Source organism: Mytilus californianus, unplaced genomic scaffold (assembly GCF_021869535.1).
Source record: "Mytilus californianus isolate M0D057914Y unplaced genomic scaffold, xbMytCali1.0.p SCAF_7, whole genome shotgun sequence".
In the NCBI taxonomy this organism is placed as follows: Eukaryota; Metazoa; Mollusca; class Bivalvia; order Mytilida; family Mytilidae; genus Mytilus; species Mytilus californianus.
Window position 1 is genome coordinate 28,365,427 of NW_026262723.1, and position 25,271 is coordinate 28,390,697.

The window sequence follows — 25,271 nt, forward strand, 5'->3', positions numbered from 1 at the left end:
AGTATTCTTGATTTTTTATTATAAAAAAATGGAGAAAATACCTGAATACTAATAGGGCAATAATAAGATCAAAAAAGTAAAATTACACCTTGTCAACATCTTGATTTTTCGGAAATAAATTTTGTCGACAGTTTAATAGAAGACTTGTTCCTGTATTGTTATGAATCTCAGTTTATGTCCAAAAATCAGTTAAGATAAAAAAGACGATGTGGTATGATTGTTAATGAGACAAGTCTTCACCAGAGACAATTGACACAGAAATTAACAACTGTAGGTCACTGAACGGCGTTTAACAATGAGCAAAGCCTATACCGCATAGTCAGCTATAACAGCCCCCGAAATGACAAATGTAAAACAATTCAAACGAGAAAACTAACGGCCTAATTTATATACAAAAAATGAACGAAAAACAGATATGTAACACAGCAACAAAGCTCCATTAATAGTTTGTATATTCCAACTCGTGTGCTATGCCCATGTATGAAGTGATATTGTAGATTTCAATGGAATTTGTCTATGTATAACTGGTAAATTATCAAGTGGTAGTTTTCGTTACCACAAATTACTTAAAACTTTTACTAAATTCTTTTATAGATATCAAAATTTCATTTGGAAGTTTGGCCGAACCTGTATAAAACGTATAAAAACCAGGATTTTAGTTTAAACATTATTTTAATCAAATAAACCAAAACATAATATACAATTCTAATACATGAAATAAATAGGATTCAGAAACAAGCAAAAATTGCTTTTATTAATCTGTCTCCTAGTAGGATTTTACGTTCTTATTTTTACAGTGATGTTGTAAATGTAGATATGATCTGAAGCTGAACAGTCTTTGCTCTTACACCTTAATACTGCATGCTTAACAGAGAAGCAGCAAATAACTATTTTAAAGTCTGTGGTTTTACCTGGCTAGAGTTCAAACCCACAGCCTAACGACTCGAGACAAACACTGCCAAGTCTATAGCTATATAGCTAGAACAAGTGGAACATATATGTGGTCATATGTGACACAAAAAAGCCTCATTGGTCAACTAGACATATATTTTTCACTTTTAAATCCACATCTTTCACTTATTAACCTTGTTGAACATATATAACATTGAAATGTTAGTCATCTCAAAATGTTTTTTATCTGTAGATCAGAAATAGAAGACATTAATTTGGTAGCCCCATCGGATACGTTTCCACGGTTTTCTCAGTTTTAAGGTTGTGAATCGTATGCGTATAATATCCTTTTAGGTTTCACTGTAAGCGTTGGTGGAATCACAGAATCTTTAGTAAGTATTTATTTTTATACGACCGCAACATTTTTTTTTGCGTCGTATATTGGTATGATGTCATCGTCGGCGTCTGCGTCTGCGTCGTCCGAAGACACATTTGGTTTCCAGACAATAACTTTAGTTTAAGTGAATGGATCTCTATGAAATTTTACTGGAAGGTTCAATACTACAAAAGGGCCAAAAAGGGGCCAAAAACAAGCATTTTTTGTTGTTTCCGGACAATAACTTGTGTGTAAGTGTATGGATCTCTCTGAAATTGTACTGCAAGGTACCATACCACAAAGGGAAAGCTAGGATTGAGTTTGGGGGAAATTACTAAAAGGGGGGTAAAAAAAATTTGGTGGGGGATTTTTTTTTTCATAATTTTTTGGGTTTTTTTTTCTTAAAATTTTCCATTTTTACAATGATTATTTCTGATTTATATATATAAGCAAAAAAAACTGATATGGCAGGAGATACACACCAAACATGATGTGTAAATTATTATATGAAGTATTGTGCAATAGCAGGAAATCTTCAATTGCATAGTATTGCGCTATAGCACAGTATTGCGCTATAGCAAGAAATCTTCAATTGCACAGTATTGCGCAATAGCAAAAAATCTTCAGTTGCACAGTATTGCACAATAGCACAATATTGCACAATAGCAAAAAATCTTCAATTGCACAGTATTGCGCAATAGCAAGAAATCTTCAATTTTACAGTATTGTGCAATAGCAAGAAATCATCAATTGCACAGTATTGCACAATAGCAAGAAATCTTCAGTTGCACAGTATTGCGCAATATCAAGAAATATCCAATTGCACAGTATTGCGCAATAGCACAATACTGCCCAATAGCAAGAAATCTTCAACTGCATAGTATTGCGCAATAGCAAGAAATATCCAATTGCACAGTATTGCGCAATAGAAAGAAATCTTCAATTGCATAGTATTGCTCAATAGCACAGTATTGGGCAGTAGCACAATATTGCACAATATCACAGTATTGTGCAATAGCACAGTATTGCGCAATATCATTGTATTGCGCAATAACAAGAAATCTTCAATTGAAAAATAATACAAATATTTCAACCCATTTAATATTTTTAAGATCTTTCACCACATTTATTTTGTGTCAGAAACCTATATTATGTCAAAATTTTGATCACAATCCAAATTCAGACAGTATCAAGCTTGAATATTGTGTCCAAACTTGCACCAACTGTTCAGGGTTCGACCTCTGCGGTCGTATCAGTCTGCGCACGGCGAAGCATTTTTTTTGTATAAATAAAAGATGTGGGATATACAAAAATGAGACAGCAACTCATCGTCATAAAAAAAACCCAAACTTACATTAAATGTACACCTCAGAAGGATTTTTCAACCAGCCTTCATTTGAAATAGGCATATGGGCAAACCCTATAGTATTTGTCTACCTTACCCAACCTATGGAGAAGACTTTCTTTTGCTTTACAAAAAACAACTTATGAGTACAATCTATTGATATAATCAATGGGCATTTATTTTCAACATTTAAAAAAATATATAAAATATAAATTTGAGTGGTATAGACCAACTGACCATCGTGGATGTCCACAGGAGATGTGGCGTAACTGCTACCCATGATAAAAGATTTGATTTTTCAATTAGCCATGTTCTATTGGATTTCTTAGGCACATGTAAGATCTGACTAAATGATTTGTTGCCACTTGTGAAACAAGAGAAACTGCTAACCCTGCAGCCCTAACAGATTTTGAGTACCTTCTCCTTTAAGTCATCTTTGCTAGCCAAGGGTTACAATCTTATCAACTCGTCCTTACCTTTGGCAGATAAAGTCAGAATTTGTGATTCATGAGGTACTGATTTCCACTATCTGCATTCAATCAAAAAAGCTGGGTGGTATAAATATCTAATATAGGATTTGGCTAATACTTTTTATAAATAAACTTTATCATATATTAAGTGGAAAATAAAAATAAAAAAAATGGGTTCACCGTCTCGTTAAATTTTTTTGAAGGGTTCAAGTTTATTGGTTTTCATTCAAGATTACTATAGAAATGATAGGGAAATGAATGCATAGCCATCTTTTTTGAAGAATTTCTCATGAAACCTAATATAGGATTTTTTAATGTTTGTGTTTTTTCTGTTGCTGAAATAGTCTTTTTAAATAATAAAAAATAAAATCAACAAGTCACCGTCTAGTTAAGACAAAAAATGTACATCATTAAAAATAATGAGCATTTTTTCAAAAAGGGAGATAACTCTGTCTTTTACACCTTTTTTCTAATTTTGAGACCAGATAGAGAGAGACCTGGTTATAAAAACTTGTTATACCCTCTATACATGTAAGACCATATATAATATATATAACATTTCCAAACACTTCATTTGCATATTGGTTGCCATGGCAACCAGCAGTCAAAATGGAAAATCACGAATTTTTGGGATTTTTTTAAATTTTCAGTTCAAATTCAATACCAAACTATTTGAAAAATGATCAGGCAGTATCTATTACAATAGGGGTGTGTTTGTTTTTAGATCCTGCATATTTATATGGACTGTGGAATCCCTGAGGCAAATAGTTCTTAGTTTGTCTGCTCGTTCACTTGTTTAATACCACTGGTTTCAGTTGATAATTTTAGTATCTCTTGCTTGATTGTAATAACACTTGCCTTTTTTATGAAACCTAGAGACTCACTCAGACACCTGACTTAAACTGATTTTTCAGTTTACAAGACAATCCCTCATCTGCAATAAATATCCCACCTCAGGGACCTCTAACATTAGTATTCCAATTTTGATGAAACTTTGCAAGGTATTTTTATTTTATTGGTGTTTTGTACATAAATCAGGCTGTTTTGACATGTTTGAATTGCCTTACATTTGTCATTTGGTTTTATAGGTTGCCAAACGGTATGGAGTTGGCTCATTGTTGAAGGCCATATATCTCTTAACTTCTATCTCTTTTGGTCTCTGTTGGAAAGTTTTCTCAGTGGCAATCATGCCCCGTAAATCCCACCTTTTTATATGTATTTGAAATTTTAAACACAATGCTGACAAATATAGCACACAGGACAGCTTCTATGTTTGTTGTATAATGGAATTATTACAGGAGCATATCTAAGTTTGACATAGACAAATTCTTCTTTTATTTCCTAGTACTTGTTTATGTATAAAAATTAACACATGAGATAGTCGAACCTGATACACCCGCCATATAATCCTTTTTTTATATCTGTCAATTTATCCGTTTTATGCTTTTGAAATTACATACATAAAAAATTTCAGGCTAAATAGTGTGTTATTAGATTTGTATTAAATAGAAAATGTGTCTATAAGACACAGAATGTCCTGCCATTAAATGTAGGTCACAGTAATCAAATTGTTGATGACCTGTGTGGTATCATTAAAGAATACTGTAGTGATGATATATCACAATAGGTTTCTGTGAAATGATCCTAAACACAAGACTTTAAGTTAACCAAAGACACAAAAGCAATAAATGTAGATCAAAGTGACTCAAGTAATGTATAGTACTACTAGCATTACTAGTATACAAGATGTCTGTGGAGAAAAAATATCACTGATATATTACCATTAGTTTCTGAGAAATAGAGATAAATGCAAAACTTTACTGGAAAGGAATGTACATACTTATGGACTGACAAAGGTATACTAGTAGCAATCTATATAATCCATCCACATTTGTGGCAGGGCATAATAAAATCCAATCTTGGTATCTTTTCAAATAAATATAAATAACAACATGCAGTATTGTGACAAAAGTACTCATTTATGATCAAATTTCAGTTCCCATAAATTACTTATTTAGATTCAATAAATTCCCCCAAAAAAATAACTAATTTAAAAGTGTTGAATTGCATGGTTTGATTAGTAGCAGGCCAACTTCACAGGTTTATTCTATTCATATAACCTTATGATTTTCTTTTCAAAGTGTGCCAATTTTTAAAAATCCTGTTCTGTATAATCAGTTATGCAAATACCTGTCACCCCTCCCCCCCCCCCCTTTCCTCCCTCTTAAAATTAATTCAAATGCACATCTTTTTTTATGCTAAAACAGTGTTTTTGAGATTTATAAAGTTCTCAACAGTAAATTATTTTGATAAGTGTACCTGTCTCATTTCATATACTACCTTTATTTTCTTTGGTAGGATAGTAAGTTTACCAAATACAATGAACATGTGTATAACAATTGGGACTAAAATTACATGCAAGTTTTCCACTAAAAATTAAAAAAATATATTGCATTAGCGTACATTGTACTTCTTAACTTATGCAAAAACAATCTATTTCCTATAGCTTCTGTATTAATTTTTATGTGTAAACATGCTGCCTAAATTGACCAAATAACTTTTTTCAATCATGATGATGATGGGAGTTTTAACGATCTTGACTGGCTATACAGCCCTTGCACTGTCGTTTTTTTTCTATTCAGTTATACATGGCCAAGCACGTTTTATACTCATGTGGAAGAATTAAAAAATCTTAAAAATTTTAAATTGGTAGAAAAAAAAACATGTTTATGTCATGCATCATGCATGTAAAGCCACCTTCTTTGGATAATCTTTTATTATTCAGACACACATTAATTTAAATTTTGAATAATGGTAATAAATCTTGAATCCTTGATACACTGAATGATTCTTCAATTACTTTACATACATGCTACATAATATATTAGGGCATTTAACATTGTTAAATAAATTAATGTAAAACATAAACTACCTAAGCTACATGATTAAAATGGATATATCAGTATTGTCCTTAATAAAGATTGTATATTTACTTTGTCAACTCTTTTATTATTCCCTACTCTAACATGTCTAAGGTCATGCAAAGTCTATAAAAAATGTCTATTCAGTTTGAAAATAAAATTATTTCATTATTTTAAAGAGGTGGATTTAGGGGAGGTACACATATGGTTAATTCATAGCCTTTTTACATGTCCCACTTCAACCGTTGCCTAGTTTGGGAAGCCTTTTGCCCCTTTTTTCGAAATCCTAGAAACATATTTGTAACATTTTGTTACCTGCATTTCTTTCAGACAATACCTGGTAAATGAAAATATAAAAAAACACACTAGACTTGAACCTTCTCAATTAAATTTTCACAGGCCTTTTAAAGCTGACTATGTGGTATGGGCTTTGCTCATTGTCGAATGCGGTACAGTGACCTATTGTTATTAATTTCTGTGTCATTTGTTCTTTTGTTTTATTGGATATCATACCACATCTTTTTTTTTTTATATAATGTTCTACTTTTAGGCAAATATATATATTAAAATAATATCTACCAGCTCTAACTCAAAGTATGGCCGTTCACTTCCCATATGTTAAAAAATACAAAAAATGTACATTCATTTGTATGTAATAAAGAAATTAATAAAAGTAACGAATCAATGAAATAACCTGAATAACCTTTTACATTTTGCCACTTTGAAAATAATTATAAGAACTATTACATGTACCCCCCTTTTTCAATTCCAACTAATTTATAAGCATAGCCCGATTTGAATTAATCTAATTTTTCAATTCTGTCCATGAAAAGTGTACTGTTCTAGCAAAACTCATACTGATATAACTTTATTAATTAAGACATTTGACATAAAATTTAACAAAGAGAACAAAATTTTAATACAACAGTAAATTGTTTGAAATATATAGTTCAATATGCACCTCACCTTATCCATGTTATCATTAAATAATTAACACAGTATGATATATGCCAAGTTTTTCATGAATAATCTACAGGAGGGACCCATAATTTTAGAAAAAGAGGGTGGTGGGGTTACTGATGGATGGACAGACAGACAGACAGACAGACTGACAGAGTGCAAACCAAAAGTCCCATTCGACTTCGTCGGTAGGGGACTAATAATCTAAACTAACAACAGAGTAAATGAAAATTCTGTTTGCAAAAGAAACTCCTACCTTTTCCCCCGAAAAGTCAAATAGTCATTAGTATTAATTTACTTATGGTGTCTGCTGTAGACAACATTCTGTATGTATGTGCCTGTCCCAAGTCAGGAGCCTGTAATTCAGTGCTTGTCGTTTGTTGATGTGTCACATTTTTGTTATTGGTTCATTTTTTGTACATAAATTAGGCCGTTAGTTTTCTCGTTTGAATTGTTTTACATTTGTCATTCCGGGGCCTTTTATAGCTAACTTTAAATATGCGGTATGGGCTTTGCTCATTGTTGAAGGTGGTACGGTGACCTATAGTTGTTTATTTCTGTGTCATTTGGTCTTGTGGAGAGTTGTCTCATTGGCAATCATACCACATCTTCTTTTTTATATATAACACAACTGCCAAGTTGCAAATAAATGGTGATTTAAGTCAACACACCATGAATTACATTGTACTATCGATCTTAGTTGTATGATTAACCATGTTAATGTGAAAACGACTCCTGGACCCTAAGTGGTCTGTAAAAAAAGTGTCATAACATTTACCACAAGTACATTGTACAATGAGCATCACTCATTTTAGTGTGACGTCCATTTTCCCTGGACAATACATTATTGTTTAGGAGCTAGCTGGACCCAGCATCCAGGGGCTGGATTTTCTCGCTGTGTTGAAGACCCATTATACCCATTGTGGCCACAGGTCATCTTCTGCTATTTGGTCGGATTGTTGTCCTGACATGTAATTTTCCCCGTTTCCATTCTCAATTTTATATAATTTATAATACACATTAATGTTTGTCCCTGTTTTTTGCTTTTTTTTCCTTTTCCGTTAAAAAATAACTTTCAAATGATTTTACGGTCGTGAATCATTCTTGTGCTGGGATCATTCGAACACGATGTAAAATTTATCTTCAAAAAAACGAAGGATCGCATCGGTAGAAACTTAAAGAAGAATTACTTACATTTATATTCCTTGTTTGTTTACAAAATATTACATACATTTTACGCATATTTCCGGGTCCTTTTCTAGTGTAAAACAAGTGTGAAACTGATTCATAAGCTACTAAAATGAAGATCGTGTTCTAATATTTACGATCTTTGTTTCAGTATTCATGAAAAGCAGCCCACGTGTTCGATTATTGTGATTTATCTTGTGTTTATTTTATCACGCCGGCAAGAACATGCCATTACCACAAAACGGAAGTGCATTTGCAACAATGAAAATAGCAATAAATGTGTTTGTAAAATTCTAGATTTACAGTTTTCGATAACAACATTCTTTTGTTATATATTTAAATCAAATAGATTATTTATAATAATCAAAATTAATTATTATTGACAATTACGACAAAAGGATGACTTGCGATATCGATGCGCAACGTCCTGCGCAGTTGGGGCGAAAATTTGAACCCGCGAGCCCCCTTAAGATGATCATTTGTAAGTGTAGAAAATGTGAATATACAATTGCCACTTGCAAATTGTGCAAAACATTTTTACCCCTAAAACTTAAGACGATATTAAGTGACACTTTTAAAGTTCTTAATCAACTAATTGAAATTCTTGGGTATTTTCCTCTTACTAATGTTGGAGTATCAACATATATATGCTGTTTCCAATAGGCATTTGCATAGTTTAATGAATTTGTATTTAAAAACTTTTTTCAACTTTATCTGTTTTAGGTAAAATTTCCAAGTACTTCAAAAGAAACATATTTAAGAAAAATACAGAAAAATGAACAACAGTTACATAAGTTTACACAAGTATTAATACAGATTTTTAAAGACTACTTGAAAAAAGATGTGTAAGTAATCAGATTTGGGCTTAATGCAGTTTTTGCACAAGTTTCATAAGAAGTTTTTGTTCAAGAAATCTGAGACTTGTCACTAATTCCATTGATAATATAAAGCGAATCATTTATATTTTAGAATTTAAAAAAGAGTTCTAGTTTAATATGTATTTATGAATTATGGAATGCAAAAATACCAAAGCAGCCCACATGACCTGCATTTTGACGGTAGTCTTTCATTATACCTTAATATTTTAGAGATTATCTTTTGTCTCTGAGACTTTGGTGTTGATGGCAGACTTTGATATTCACAAAATGTCACTGTTGAATTTAATCACAACCTTTTCAGATACATGGTGATTGTTGAATTTAATCACAACCTTTTCAGATACATGGTGATTGATAAATTTAATCACATCCTTTTCAGTTACATGGTGATTGTTGAATTTAATCACTTCCATTTCAGATACATGGTGATTGTTGAATTTAATCACAACCTTTTCAGATACATGGTGATTGTTGAATTTAATCACTTCCTTTTCAGATACATGGTGATTGTTGAATTTAATCACAACCTTTTCAGATACATGGTGATTGTTGAATTTAATCACAACTTGTTTTAGATACATGGTGATTGTTGAATTTAATTACATCCTGTTCAGATACATGGTGATTATTGAATTGTGTTTTCCAGCTTTACAATTGTATAGACACCTGTTTTTTGTTGCAGGTTTGATGTTGTTGTTTTGAGTTCATTTATAGCTTGATATATGTTTTGTGTTCATTGTTGAAGCACACACAGTGCCCTATAGTGGTTTACATCCTTATCCTTTAGTCCCTTGAGAATAGTTGTCTCATCTGTATTTATACCACATCTCTTTATCTTTATATATATGTCAAGGACTTTTTATGTTGTTGGGTCGCTGTTCTATTGACATATTTTACATAACTCCCTTTATTCCTATAGATAATATTTGTCATTTGTTCACATGCCAGAGTATCAATACCATTGTTAAAGATGTTGGACAAGTTATTATCTAAAAGTTCTTTGATGTCCTGGCAACAGATTCAAGGTGAGTTATTGAAGAATTACAGTACTGTATATGATGACATATTCAAAAGTACCCACTATCAATTTAAGATTTGACAGTTGCAAATAAACTCATCATAGATACCAGGATTTAAATTTTGTACACCTAAAGCGCTTTTTGTCTGCAAAAGACTTATTATTGGTGCTCAAATCAAAAACTTTAAAAAGGCCAAATAAAGTACTAAGTTGAAGAGCATTGAGGACCCAAAATTCCGAAAGGTTTTGTCAAATACAGCTACAATCATCTATTCCTGGGGTAGCAAATGCAGTTTTATTGGCTATGTGGATATTTTCACCATCTAATCCCGAATGCAAACACAAATTAAGGAATTACAGTATTGTGTGCGAAAACTTGCCTCTGTCATTTGTTGATTTGACAGTAGCAAATATGATTTCATTGGAACATGGAACAGAAACTGAAAAACATATAATTGTGACCATTATATCTTTAATTGACAGTGGCTACTCCCCAAACACAGTTCTAACTTTTTGGTGTGCTTTTTTATTTTGCCATCATTTGGCGTCCGTCGTTGTCCGTCGTAGTCCGGCGTCGTCCGTCGTCGTCGCTGGCGTTGTCCGTCGTCGTCGTCCGTCCGGTGTAAACTATTTCAAGCATCTTCTCCTCTGAAACTACTGATCCAATTCCAACCAAACTTTAGCTGAATGGTCCTTAGTGTATCTAGAATAAAGTGTGTGTTTTATTTTCTGTTTCGTCAAAAAAAAAAAAAATGGCCGCCATGGCTAAAACTAGAACATAGGAGTAAAATGCAACCAAAGCATTTAGAGCAAATCTGACAGGGTGTAAAAATGTTCATTAGGTCAAGTTCCATCAGCCCTGATATTTTCAGATGAATGAATCTAAAACTATTTGTTGGGTTGCTGCCACTAAATTGGTAATTTTAAGGAATTTTTGCAGTTTTTGGTTATTATCTTGAATATTATTACAGATAAAGATAAACTGTTAACAGCAAAAATGTTCAGCAAAGAAAGATCTACAAATAAGTTAATTTGACCAAAATTGTCAATTGCCAATTGCCCTTTAAGGACAATTTTACACAATTCGTTTATCATGTTTTCTTACTTTAAAAAGTCTTCTCCTCTGAAACCACTGAACCAAATCAAACCAAACTTAAGCTGAATGATTCTTAGGTTATCTAGATAAAGTTTGTGTTTCAGAAAACATGGCCGCCATGGCTAAAAATAGAACATAGGGTAAAATGCAGTTTTTGACTTATATCCCAAAAACTAAAGCATTTAGAGCAAATTAGACAAGAAGTTAAAGTATTCATTAGGTCAATGTCTACCTGCCCTGAAAGTATCAGCCAAATCGGGTATCTGATTTTTAGGTTATTGCCCCTGAATTGACGATTTTAAGGAAATTTTGCAGTTTTCGGTTATTACCTTGAATATTATTATAGATAAAGATAAACTGTAAACAGCAAAAATGTTCAGCAAAGTAAGATCTACAAATAAGTTTTTATATGACCAAAATTTTCAATTGACCACTTAAGGAGTTATTGTCCTTTAAAGACAATTTTTCACAATTTGTTCATCTAATCTAGTTTGCTTACTTTAAAAAAAATTTTCCTTTGAAACTGCTGAATCAATTTCAGCCAAACTTGGGCTGAATGAGTTTTAGAGGATCTTGTATAAATTTTATACTTTATTTCCTTGTACGTCAAGAAACATAGCCACTATGGCTAAAATGGAACATAGGGGTAAAATGCATTTTTTTGCTTTTGAAGAAAATATGACAGATACAAAGAATTTTTAAATGGCATTTTTAAGCCACTCATTAATATATATTGAAAAGCAAAAATAATCATTGATGAAAGATTTAAGCAAAAAATTACAGGTGAGCGAATCAGGGTCTTGAGATCCTCTTGTTAAAAATGTTTGGAATAGTATAGTTGAATTATTTTAAGAACATTGTTTATGCTTGCGCAACTTTTGAATTGACTGTGAATGTCATCCAATGAAAAGTGGCATTAAATACAATATTAGGAATGATCATATTTGTTTTCTACAATTATATTATTTCATTATAAATTAAGGATGTGGGCTTAAGAAATTTTGTTTACCATCAAACTATACATCAGAAAGGATTTTTGATTTTTCTGTGCAAATAATGTAATATAAAAATATAATATACAGGAAGATTTGGGTTAACTTTGAATCTGTTTTTATGTATGTATATCCATCTCATGAGTGAAGCACTTTGAGTGTACTTCATGGAAAGGAGCAGAAATATATTATGAATTTTAATTTTTTATGATTCTCAATATTTTTTTCAGCAAAAAGTAAAATCACAAAAATACTGAACTCCGAGGAAAATTCAAAAAGGAAAGTCCCCAATCAAATGACAAAATCAAAAGTTCAAACACATCAAACGAATGGATAACAACTGTCATATTCCTGACTTGGTACAGGCATTTTCTTATGTAGAAAATGGTAGATTGAACCTGGTTTTATACATGTTATAGCTAGCTAAACCTCTCACTTGTATGACAGTCGCATCAAATTCCATTATATTGACAACGATGCGTGAACAAAACAAACAGACACAATAGGTAAAAATGTCAAAAATAGGGGTACAGCAGTCAACATTGTGTTATCATCTTAATCACTATAAAAACAAACAAATGTAACGAAGAAGCACAAAAAGGCATACATTAAATTTAACATCCTCATTTTGCTTATATTAAACGATTTTATTTATCTATGTAAAATCCACCCATAAAGGATGAAAGGTTTTAAGTACTGGCGTAAAATCGCGCGTTTGAAATTCGCACAGGTAGACATAAAATAATTTTGTCGTTCAAAGTATGACGGGATACATAAATACAGAGTCACGTAAAATGGATATCACAAAAAACAGACTTAACAGTAAAAGTAATATTAATAAATAAATTAGTTGTGTGGTTCAAAGTATGACGGGATACATAAGTACAGAGTCACGTCAAATGGATATCTCAAAAAACAGACTTAACAGTAAAAGTAATATTAATAAAGACAAATAAAAGAACACATTTCCTGTAGATATTTTTGAATTAACAAAGAAGGAGATTTTTATGGAGTGGAGATCCACACAAACTTATGACCAGTGCTGACGTGTAAGTTATTTATAAGTTGGTTAGAATAGATAATTAACAAACTAGAACCTGTTCCTGCTATGAGGATATCTCTGGATTGGATTCTTTTATTAGGAAAGAGCCTAGTGATAAAAAGGAGAAGATTCACAAAACCACTTGTTTTTCATCATTTATATGATAAAAAAAAAACAAAAGAAAAATATATAAATCAGTAAATTGCAATATTCCTAGAAACTATCTAAAACATTTAGAAAATAACCAAATTTGAAGAATTAAAAGCAATTATCTAATAGTATTGGGTTTATAGTGGATAATTTATGCTTTTTACTTTATTTTTTGAATTGCTAGCCTAAAAAAATGATATAGTAGGACTTCTTTTTGTAGATTTTGTGGGTTGCTGCATTTTGGTGAAGCTACAAGAAAGAAATCATTGACACAGTTACTTATTTTAGTCTGTCATAAATACCCAAGGGTAAGTACTTTACTTGAATGTCACAACGAGAATCAAAATGGCTGAACAATATGGCGGAGACATATACACAAGGAAATAATTAGATACTAGTGTCAAGGAAATGAAAATTTCAAACTTAAAAAGGTACCTTATATCATATAAAAATATCTAACAAAACAAACTATATATAACATTAACAAGCTATGCACAGGAGATGTACAATGAAAGTTTTGGAAATAATTTGGACTTGAACATAAGTCTCAATTCCAAACCTTTTAACATAGGAATAATCTGTAGATCTATGGTCTGCAAATTGTAAAAAAAATATCATAAGGACCTTAGAGGTACAGTTAACACACTAATGGTCATTATGATCTGATCTTTTATATCTATTTTCAAAAAATGGTTTTGACTAAGATAACACATTTACTGAACACAGAAATTTGATTATGGGAAAATTGAGATTTCTCAGGTTAAAATATTTGTTAAGTGATCAAGTTCAAGTTTACTTAAAATTAGAGATATATAGAATGATCTGACTTAGGCCTCATTTTCATATTTCCTTTGTCAATGTTTTTGAGTTTTCATGATATAATAAATAAGAGGTAAACTATTTTTGGTTTACAGAATAAATCTCACTTTGACCTTATTTTCATGGATCATTGAATTTTGAAAAGTTTCTATTGTATTTGTTAAAGTACCTTGATCTTTTAAGACTTTCAACATTAAAATCAGTAAAGCTGGTTAGGCATTTCAGTGTAAATCTTGTTAAACTAGATAATCCAGCAAAAGAGTGTATTTGTATTTTCGCTACAGATAATTAATATTCTTATGTCAACATAATACACTTTTTGTAAGAAATAAAATCTAGAAACATCAACATCTACATACAATGCAATACACACTTTAGTAATTGGAAAATATATATATGTCTACTAGCTACAATTAAAATTATACAGTTTATATTTCCCATTTGAATTTTTTACTGTAAGGATTTTCAAGCAGAAAAAATTCATTCTGACATACTGTGATTTATTTCAAATTGTAACCACTGCAATGTCCATTTAATTTATTACCCATACTTAAATTCTCATATAAATTTAATATCTTCATACATAAGATTAATCTACAGTTTAAAACTTAGAGAACATTGTAATTTCATTGACAATTACATTTATTTGAATGTTTATCTTTAAATCTGTTCATAAGTTAGATTGAATTTTGTTAGGTTAATGCCTCTGTTGTAACAAAATATACAATAAGATTCATTATTTTTATAACAAATACAATTCATATACTTCAATCCATCTTCCCTTCCGAGCAGTACTTTACTATCTTTTCCATCTTTTGATATTACTATTATTCTATTAGATCTAAAGTCTGCTACAATAATGTTACCATAAGTATCTGAACAAAGTCCTCTAGGTACTGCTAAATCCTTTTCATATTGCCAGATCTGTTTACCTGATTCATCATAACAGTATACTGCTTTACCCATATAGTCACTATAGATTACTCTGTCATTACAGTAAACAAGGTGATACAGTGGTGATTCACTCTGAACATGTATTGATCTCAGGGTATTTCCTTCCAAGTCTATAATACGGATTTCACTCTTTCCCAAACCTACAGCCAGGGATTTTTTAGAGCATGATAATCCCAAGCATGGTTTGTCTACTGTGAAAACTTTGGTAACTGTTTCATTCTCCATATTGATGATCCTAATGGCGTTATCTCTAGGGTAAGTTGTGGCAATAGTATCCTTATTGATCTGTGTCACACTCCAAGTGTAGGCGTCTTCAGGTACTGGTAACCGTTTCTGTAGTTTGCCATCAGAAGTAAGTAGGTTAACTTTACCACAATAGTCCACTACTATAACTCTTCCATCCGTCAGACAAATCATGTTACTAATATAATTATCTAAGTTGCTCTCCATCTTTGTCTCAATATTCATTGTCATGTTGTTTATGTTGGTTTGTTCTTGTAATGGTACTTGTGGTTCCCTGCTCCCACCCATTTCTCTGCTCATGGTTATTTTACTTTTACCAACCTTCACATCTCCAAAGGACTTCAGGGATTGCAATTCACTAAGTAATTTCGCTATTTTATCATTGTGCTCTATTTTGATGTCAACTTCACTGGCCATCTCATCGTATTGTATATCTACAGCATATCGATATTGATGTACTTTTTGTTCAATCTGATACATCCCTAGAAATGATTGAAGTTTTGATCTGTTTACTGTGACTGCAAGCAAATCATCTTCTATTTCCATTAAGTTTTTCTTTTTTTCTTCAATTTTAGTTATCAAACCTGCTAAATTTGATTTTTCTTGACTCCATACAGTATCTACCTCTTTGTATAGCTTTGTCTCTAGGTGGTCTAAATGTTTATTGATTTCTTCTCGAATTAGATTGAATGATTTCTTAATGCTGTTGTGTTGTTGTTCTCCTTTTATCATGTTTCTTAATTTTTCATTTGCCATTTTATTTAGTAAAAGTAAGATGGAAGTTATATCTTTTTCTACAGAAGCTTTTGATAGATCTATCTTGGCTTCCTCGGCTACACTAGCTAAACTTTTTATTCTTGTGCATTTTGAATGGTGGGTTGAAATACATTCATCGCAGCAAGGTATTAAATGAATGGGGCAGTACAAGTTGAGCTGTTGATTATGTTTGTCACATTCTGTTTTGATGAAGCGAATTGAAGGATTATAGCTTTTGATATCAATGGTCTTGTGATCACCAGTATGGTTAAATCTTTTGTGCTGACCTGAACATGTTGTACATAATCCTTCTTCGCAGTTATAACACCAGATATCAGCTGCAGTGTTTACTTTTCCTCTATGACATGGTTCACATGAGACTTGTTTACTGGAAGCCATGATCTAAAAATAGACATACACTTATCAGTGGTTACCTTAAGTTGTTACTTTTGATAAGAATTATAAGAATAAGGAGATATGGAATTTATTGTCTGAGTGACACAAGAATCCATTAAAGACAAATATTGTAATTACAAGTCACAATACAGTCTTCAACAGTTAACAAAACATACACTATATACATGGTATACTAAGCGACAGAAGGTCACAGGATGACTAGAAATGGAAAGATTCAAAGTGAAAACAAATTGCCTGATTTATACTACGATTCAACAAAAAAGATTATATCAGGTAGCAAACAAACACTGGATTACAGGCTTGTGGCTTAGAACAAGCACATTTAGAATTGATGGGGTTAAATTCGTTCATGATTGCTTGACTCTCCCTAACCTGCAACAGTGTAAGTTGGGCCAGGTATTATGTCTAGCCCCCTCAGAACAAGAGACATAGATTTTACAATCGGCTGTGACGAGATAACTATTTGTATAAAATGTGATATTTCAGACACCTCGTTTTATTCTTTCATTAGTCTGTGTAATGTCCGTCGTCCCTCGTCCGTCGTCCGTCGTCCGTAAACTTTTACAAAAATCTTCTCCTCTTAAACTACTGGGCCAAATTTAACCAAACTTGGCCACAATCATCATTAGGGTATCTAGTTTTAAAAAATGTGTCCGATGACCCTGTCATCTAACCAAGATGGCCGCCATCGCTAAAAATAGAACATAGGGGGTAAAATATAGATTTTGGCTTATATCTCTGAAACCAAAGCATTGAGAGCAAATCTGACAAAAAAAAAATGTTTATCAGGTCAAGATCTATCTGCCCTGAAATTTTCAGATGAATCGGACAACCCGTTGTTAGGTTGCTGCCCCTGAATTAGTAATTTTAAGGAAATTTTGCCGTATTTGGTTATTATCTTGAATATTATCATAGATAGAGATAAACTGTAAACAGCAATAATGTTCAGCAAAGTTAGTTCTACAAATAGGTTACATGACGAAAATGGTCAATTGACCCCTTAAGGAGTTATTGCCCTTTTATAGTCAATTTTTACAATTTTTCGTAAATTTTTGTTATCTTATACAAAAATCTTCTCTGAAACTACTCAGATGAATTTAACCAAAGTTGTAAACAATCATCATTAGGGTATGTAGTTTAAAAATTGTGTCTGATGACCCCGCCTGCGAACCAAGATGGCCGACATGGCTAATAATAGTACATAGGGTAAAATGCAGTTTTTGGCTCATATATCTAAACCCAAAGCATTTCAAGCAAATCTTTTAAAAACAAAATTGTTCATTAGGTCAAGATCTATCTGCCCTTAAATTTGCAGACCATTCAAGCAACCCGTTGTTGGGTTGCTGCCCCTGAATTGGTAATTTTTAGAAATTTTTGCAGCTTTTGGTTATTATCTTGAATATTATTATAGATAGAGATAAACTATAAACAGCAGTAATGTACAGCAAAGTAAGACCTACAAATAAGTCAACATGACCAAAATGGTCAATTGACTCCTTAAGGAGTTATTGCCCTTTATAATCAATTTTTAACAATTTTCATAAATTTTGTACTTTTTACAAAATAATTTCCACTGAAACTACTGGGCCAAGTTCATTATAGATAGAGATAATTGTAAGCATCAAGAATGTTGAGTAAAGTAAGATCTACAAACACATCACCATCACCAAAACACAATTTTGTCATGAATCCATCTTTGTCCTTTGTTTAACATGCACATAGACCAAGGTGAGCGACACAGGCTCTTTAAAGCCTCTAGTTAACTCACCTGACCAAAAGGGCCATGTGAGCTTATGCCATCACGTGGCGTCCGTCGTCGTCTGTCGTCCTCGTAAACTATTTAAAAAATCTTCTCCTCTGAAACTACTGGGCCAAATACCTTTAAACTTTAACTGAATGTTCCTTAGGGTATTTAGTTTATAAAGTGTATCCGAAGTTTTGATCCATCCACAAACATGACCACCATGGCTAAAAAAAGAACATAGGGGTCAAAAGTTGTTTTTGGCTTATATCTCAAAAACAACAGCAGTTAGAGCAAAAGTGAAAGGGAGTTAAAATGATAAATGGGTCATGATCTATCTGTTATGAATTTTCAGACAAGTTCAACAACCCATTGTTGGGTTACTATTGGGAAAACTACAAATAAGTCAACATTATCAAAATAGTCGATTGACCCCTTAAGGAGTGATTGCCCTTAAAACGGTTTTTTTTTTAACATTTTTTGTGAAAGTCTGATTACTTTTTCAAAAATCTTCTTCTCTGAAACTACTTGGCCAAATAATCAAAAACTTTAATTGAATGTTCCTTAGGGTATCTAGTTTCTAGATTGTATTCGTGGATTTGATCCATTTAAAAGCATGGCGGCAGTTTCTAAAAATAGAACATAGGGGTCAAAAATAAAGGCAACAGTAGTATACCGCTATTCGAAATTCATAAATCGATTGAGAAAAAAACAAATCCGGGTTACAAACTTAAACTGAGGTAAACACATCATATATAAGAGGAGAACAACGACACAACAGAAACACAACACTAAAATGCAACACACACAGAAACGAACTATAATATAACAATGGCCATTTTCCTGACTTGGTACTGGACATGAAGTTTTTGGCTTTCATCTCAAAAACTAAAGCAGTAAGAGCATTACAACTTACAAGTATTATCTTTAATATTATTATAGAAAGAGAGAAAGTGTAAATGACAAAATTGTTCAGCAAAGTAAGAACTACAAATAAGTCAAATGGCTGAAACTGAAATTACAGGTGAGCGATATCAGGCTCTCATGAGCCTCTTGTTTTGCTATGATGAGCGATAGATCAATTCTATTTAGTGTATGGAACATTTGTAAGGTGTAAATGTCAAACTGGCACTACTCATCTGCGGTGACCTCATTTCTAAGGATCAGTGATCATGTTAATTTTATGTTATATTTGTATTTTAACCTTTTCTCTAAGACTTACAATTAAACCATTCAAGACATTTCATTGTGTGCTTTCTTGTTTATTTGTCGGTTTACACATTTTTATGGGAAATCTTTATGGTTCTTGGATAGGAAATTTGATATAATCTTTATAGCTTGCATGCTTTATGTTCACAGTATTGATTTGCACATTGTTGAAGATCATATGGTACCTGGTATTGCTTCCAAGGATTCTCTTCAAGAACCATTGAATTAAATTGTAACACACTTATCAGACATGTGACAGAGTTGCCAATTCGTTGTCGTTGTCGTCCATTAACTTTTACAAAAATCTTCTCCTCTGAAACTACTGGGCAAAATTTAACCAAACTTGGCCACAATCATCATTATGGTATTTAGTTTAATAAAATGTGTCTGATGACCCCGCCTGCTAACCAACATGGCCGACATGGCTAAAAATAGAACATCGGGGTAAAATGCAGTTTTTGGCTTATAAATCTAAAACTAAAGCATTTAGAGCAAATCTGACATGGGGGGTAAAAATGTTTATCAGGTTGAGATCTATCTGCCCTCAAATTTTAAGATGAATCTGACAATCCGTTGTTGGGTTGCTGCCCCTGAATTGGTAATTTTAAGGAAATATTGCAGTTTTTGGTTATTATCTTGAATATTACTATAGATAGAAACAAACTGTAAACAGCAATAATGTTCAGCAAAGTAAGATCTACAAAATAGTCAAATGACCAAAATTGTCAATTGACCTTTAAAGGAGTTATTGCCCTTTATAGTCAATTTTTAACAATTTTTCGTAAATTTTTGTAATCTTTTACAAAAATCTTCTCCTCTGGGCCACGCCAATTTTATTCCTTGTTCGACTGACCCACCCGCACATATTTTTGTCTAAACGGAAAAATAATATTTTTTAAATATTCCCGCTTCCCACATCCGGAAAAGTAATTATGTCTATTTCCCTTGTGGGTTTTTTTGCAAACATTAAAAAGCGATCGCCAGAGCGTTTTACATGTTTTAGTCAACGTCAACCTTAAACTGTTTTGAGGATTAACACAGATTTGCTATCAAAATCAAAATCAAGGACGATTCTTTACAAAATCATGCTGATTTTTGTTGTTAGAATAAAGAAAATTGAAGATGAATGTGCTAATATAGACACCTTAAGCAAAACTATCCGTACCCGCTGTATTTTTATGCACCTGTCCTAAGTCAGGAGCCTGTTTTTCAGTAGTTGTCGTTTGTTGTTGTGGTTCTCTTTGTATATAGATTAGATCGTTGGTTTTTCTGTTTGAATTGTTTTACACTAATCATTTTGGGGCCCTTCATAGCTTGTTGTTCGGTGTGAGCCAAAGCTCCGTTTTGAAGGCCGTACTTTGACTTATAATTTGTTACCTTTAAATTATATACTTTAATATTGTTTTGACTAGTGTAAAACACCATGTAAAATCAAGTTTTTGGGACAAATCAATCGGTCCTTTGGAAATTAATTAGTTCTTGCTGTCCTTGGGAAATCGTGGTACCGTTTAAATACATTGTGACTGGGATGAAGAGTTGTCTCATTAGCACTCATACCCCATTTCATTCATTTACAAAGTGCCAAAAAGACAAAGAACAAAAATGAAAAAAACAAAACGATGGAGACATTGACAGCCAACATCTAACACAACAAACTAAAAAGTACACACACCAACGAACAGCACGAACCCCTAAAAACTGGGGTGAACTTAGGTGTTCCAGAAGGATGAGCAGTTCTTGCTTCTTGCAAGGCACCCGCCATGTTGCTAGTTATAAGTCATGTCTGAAGAGTGAGGAAAGACATCTATGACAATTCAATGGAAATCATTTAAGGCAGTTGAAATAATTATTGAATTATTCAGTTCAAGATCTGATGTCCTCAGAAAGTAACAATCATACAAGAAGTCATAAATATGCTGCAATTAAAAGTAGTCATGTAATGTCTTGGTGAACAGGGAAAAAAAACCTTCAGCAGTTGATAAATTAAAGAAATGTCAAAGTTCAAGTGATAAATCAAGTTTCATACCATTTTGTTCTGATCAATATTGTCAGAACCTATGATTCTATGTTTACAAAAAAAAATACAATCGCTCGCCTTTTATTTTCATGCTTCGCCTAAAAAATTTGCAAATTAAATTTTTTTTAGAACAAGAAATTAAATTGGTGTGGCCCTGAAACTACTGAGACAAATTTAACCAAACTTGGCCTCAATCATTATTAGGCATGTTAGGGTATCTAGTTTAAAGAATGTGTCTGATGACCCAGCCTGCCAACCTACATGGTTGACATTGCTAAAAATAGAACATAGGGGTAAAATGTAGTTTTTGGCTTATATATATCTCTGAAAATAAAGCATTTAGAGCAAATCTGACATTGTGCAAAATTGTTTATCAGGTTCAGATCTATCCACACTGAAATTTTCAAACGAATCAGACAACCTGTTGTTGGGTTGCAGCCCCTGAATCGGTAATTTAAGGAAATTTTGCAGTTTTTGGTTATTTTCTTGAATATTATTATAGATAGAAATAAACTGTAAACAGCAATAATGTTCAGCAAAGTACTATATACAAATAGGTGAACATAACCAAAATTGTCAATTGACCCCTTAAGGAGTTATTGCCCTTTATAGTCAATTTTTAACAATTTTTCGTAAATTTTTGTAATCTTTTAAAAAAATCTACTCTTCTTAATCTACTGGACCAAATAGAATTGAATTTAGCCACAATTTTCAATAGAGTATTTTGAATGAAAAATATATCCAATGACCCTGTCATCCAACCAACATGGCCGCCATGGCTAAAAATAGAACATAGGGGTTTACGATAGAAGTCTAAGGGAAATTGTAAAAAAAAACAATTTCAAATGGTCACAACTTGAAGCTAATTTAAATAATGATAAGGGGTCTTCAGTAACTATTGTAAGACTACAATGGGATGACCTGCTTTTAATTTAACTACTGGGCCAAATTATTAGGGTATCTAATACTATAAATTATGATTTTAACCTTATTCTACATGATTTCCAAAACAACAGTAGATACAGGTGAGCGACACAGGCTCTTGAGAGCCTTTAATTTTAAGATAATATCATAACCATTATTTTTTTCCCTTAACAATATAAATGTCAAACTTATGCCATTTGTTATATTTGAAAAAAAATTCTTCATCTGTGACACAAAATCGATATATCAGGGAATGACATCTATTGTATAACGGAAGAGGCTTTTTAAAATCAAGAGATTTTAACTCCCACCAGAAAATTCACATGTATGTGACTTGACAGACATATTCTGGAAGGATTCAGAATAAGTTTTGTTACTATGGTGCTGTTCTGATATTCAAAATTACCCCTCTCCCCCTTTTTTTTTTAAAGAGGATGTCATTAATATTGTAATAATTTGTGTCAAATCCCTTTTGCTACTTTTGCAAACAAAAGATGTTTAAACTGAACTTAGGAAGGTCATCATTTTTATTTTAATTAGATGGGAAACAATTTAGTGAAATGAAATCTTATTTTTAGAAATTACTTTCTTTTTAATAAAAAGTCCCATATTACCATAGAGCAAAATGGGGTCAGATTATTTCAACAACTGTCTCTTCAGAGGTCCTCAACACACTGGTAGTAAGTGGATGGTCGTAACACAAAGTTACGGTTAGCCAAAGCATTAGTATGATTAGTTTACTAAATTACCGTCCCTGCAGTGTTTTTTTTTTACTAAACCCGAATACATCAAAACTGTGTATATTTGATAATTCTTTAACTTAATGTGTGCATATCATAATCCTCTATAATACTAAAATAACGAGGTCCAATTTGTTAGAAGGCATGCCTTAAATCAACGAATCAAAGAATTCAACTTTATAAATAACTAATTTAGGACAATGGTATTGATCATGTTGATTTAAAATTACACCATTCCAGGACCTTTTGTTTTCCAAATAATCAATATTACCAATAATAAATAAGTTCCAGGTCGACAGGGTTTGAAAGCAGAGAAAACTGTGCATCTTATAATCAGCATGAATTTATCAGATGACAATACCAATACTAAAAATTTAGGCTAAAAAAAAGGCTTAACCATAATTAGATACTTTAATTCATCCATGAACCCTCTGGGTGTGTTCTAGTAGTAACAAAAAATGTTGTTTGCAGTAAACCGTATATGACATTTGAGTTTATTAACATGGTTATATGTGCACAGTAATTTTAAAATACTTTGATAAAAGTTTGTCTTAATACTTAAGTTACAATCATCTTTCAAAAGTGACGACCATCTCATGTCGGTTACAACCATCTTCGAAAATTTAATAGTTAACGTCACGACCATTACACATTTAAGTTACGACAATCATGTTCGATTTTTTTGAATGACTATTTTACTAAAATTTGAATAATTGTAAGTATCAAATTTTACCTCAATATTAACGTATTAATGATAAGTGTGTTTGAGATAAGAGTTTGGCAGGAGTGAACCTTATACATGTTATACTGCATGAAAATCAGAAAAGAAAAAATTATCTCTAGAGTTGTCTCCCATCTTTTGCTAGCTTTATGGTACAACCATCCGCGTAACCACCGGAACAAGCTAAATTATAGTATCTCTTGAATATAATAACTTATCAATTTAAGAGAAAACTCAAAATATTCTGTCCACACAAAAACATCAAGTAAAAAGAATACATTCTGATATTTTGAACAGGTTTTGCAACCTGATAAAGAATAGTTGGGACCACTTCCTCCAGTAACTATTGTTATGCTAGAAGTTATATGATGGAGTAGTTTTGACAATGAACTTCTTATATTGAGACTCAGAGATTCAAATCAAGATATTTAGCTATGATTTTATAGTCTTGACAGAGAGTTTCTATTTTTCCATACAAGTGGAAGTGTAATTATTTTTATCAAATTTGAAATATTTTATCTAAAATACACGAAGAAATGATAAATGAGAACAGAATAGTTTTCTTCAAAATGCAGAACAAATTTTTTTTCTTTAAATATTTAACATTATCCTTAATTATAAAATGTTTAATGCCTTAATTGATTTAAGTTAATATGTTCAAATTAAATTTGTGGAGTAAAGTGAGAAAACATATCTACCTCCCAATTAAGCAAATCACCTCAGCTGGTTATATGAAATAATTATTTGTCTTCACTTTTTCAAAATGAAGGCTACCAGGAAGTTACAACAGACGTGATTTATAATATCTGTTTAGGTTAAAGATAAACATTTAAATGAAAATATTGAATTCTGTTACTGTGCCAGATAAGATATCTATTGATTACACTTTTATCTTTATTGAGATATTTAGATTTATGATTAATGTTTATATTTGTTAATAATATGATGTAGTTTTGTGAAATGCTATATTTGAATTGACTATTAATTGTATCAGGTTTTTTTCATGTCACTTATTTTTTTCGATTTGATGAAACAAAAAGTAGATTGAATCTTCACTGTGTATAGTTTTCCCTAAATGGGAAAATACACATTAAAATAACTCTGTATAGTGATGTTGGAGATGTAAACAACTGTCAACACACTTTATTAACTGACAGATAATTGATTACAAATAAATATCAATTATCAGTACCACAATTGAAAATATACACAATGGAAGTAGATTATGATGTACATTGTGGCATGCTAAAATTGAAAGATGTGATATGGTACAACAGAGTTTTTTTAAAACATATTTGTTCAAATATCCGTGTAAATGTGATTTATTTTTGCATTATATGCCAAATGTTTGGGTTATATCACCAATGACAAGATAGTTATTTATTAACATTTTTAAAAAAAGG

The 25,271-nt window shown here is 31.8% G+C and overlaps 1 protein-coding gene across 4 annotated transcripts in view; it reads left to right on the forward strand.

Annotated features, from left to right (window-relative positions):
* Positions 1 to 25,271, forward strand: part of LOC127709656 (tubulin-specific chaperone D-like) — a 117,671-nt gene that overhangs the window by 85,570 nt on the left and 6,830 nt on the right. Inside the window, exon 33 of one of the 4 annotated variants that reach the window (XM_052215269.1) lies at positions 13,548 to 13,635. The exons of the other annotated variants lie outside the window; for them this stretch is intronic. Within the exon in view, the coding sequence (XP_052071229.1) occupies positions 13,548 to 13,635 (88 nt within the window). The remainder of the gene's footprint in view (positions 1 to 13,547; positions 13,636 to 25,271) is intronic. 4 annotated transcript variants of the gene reach the window in all.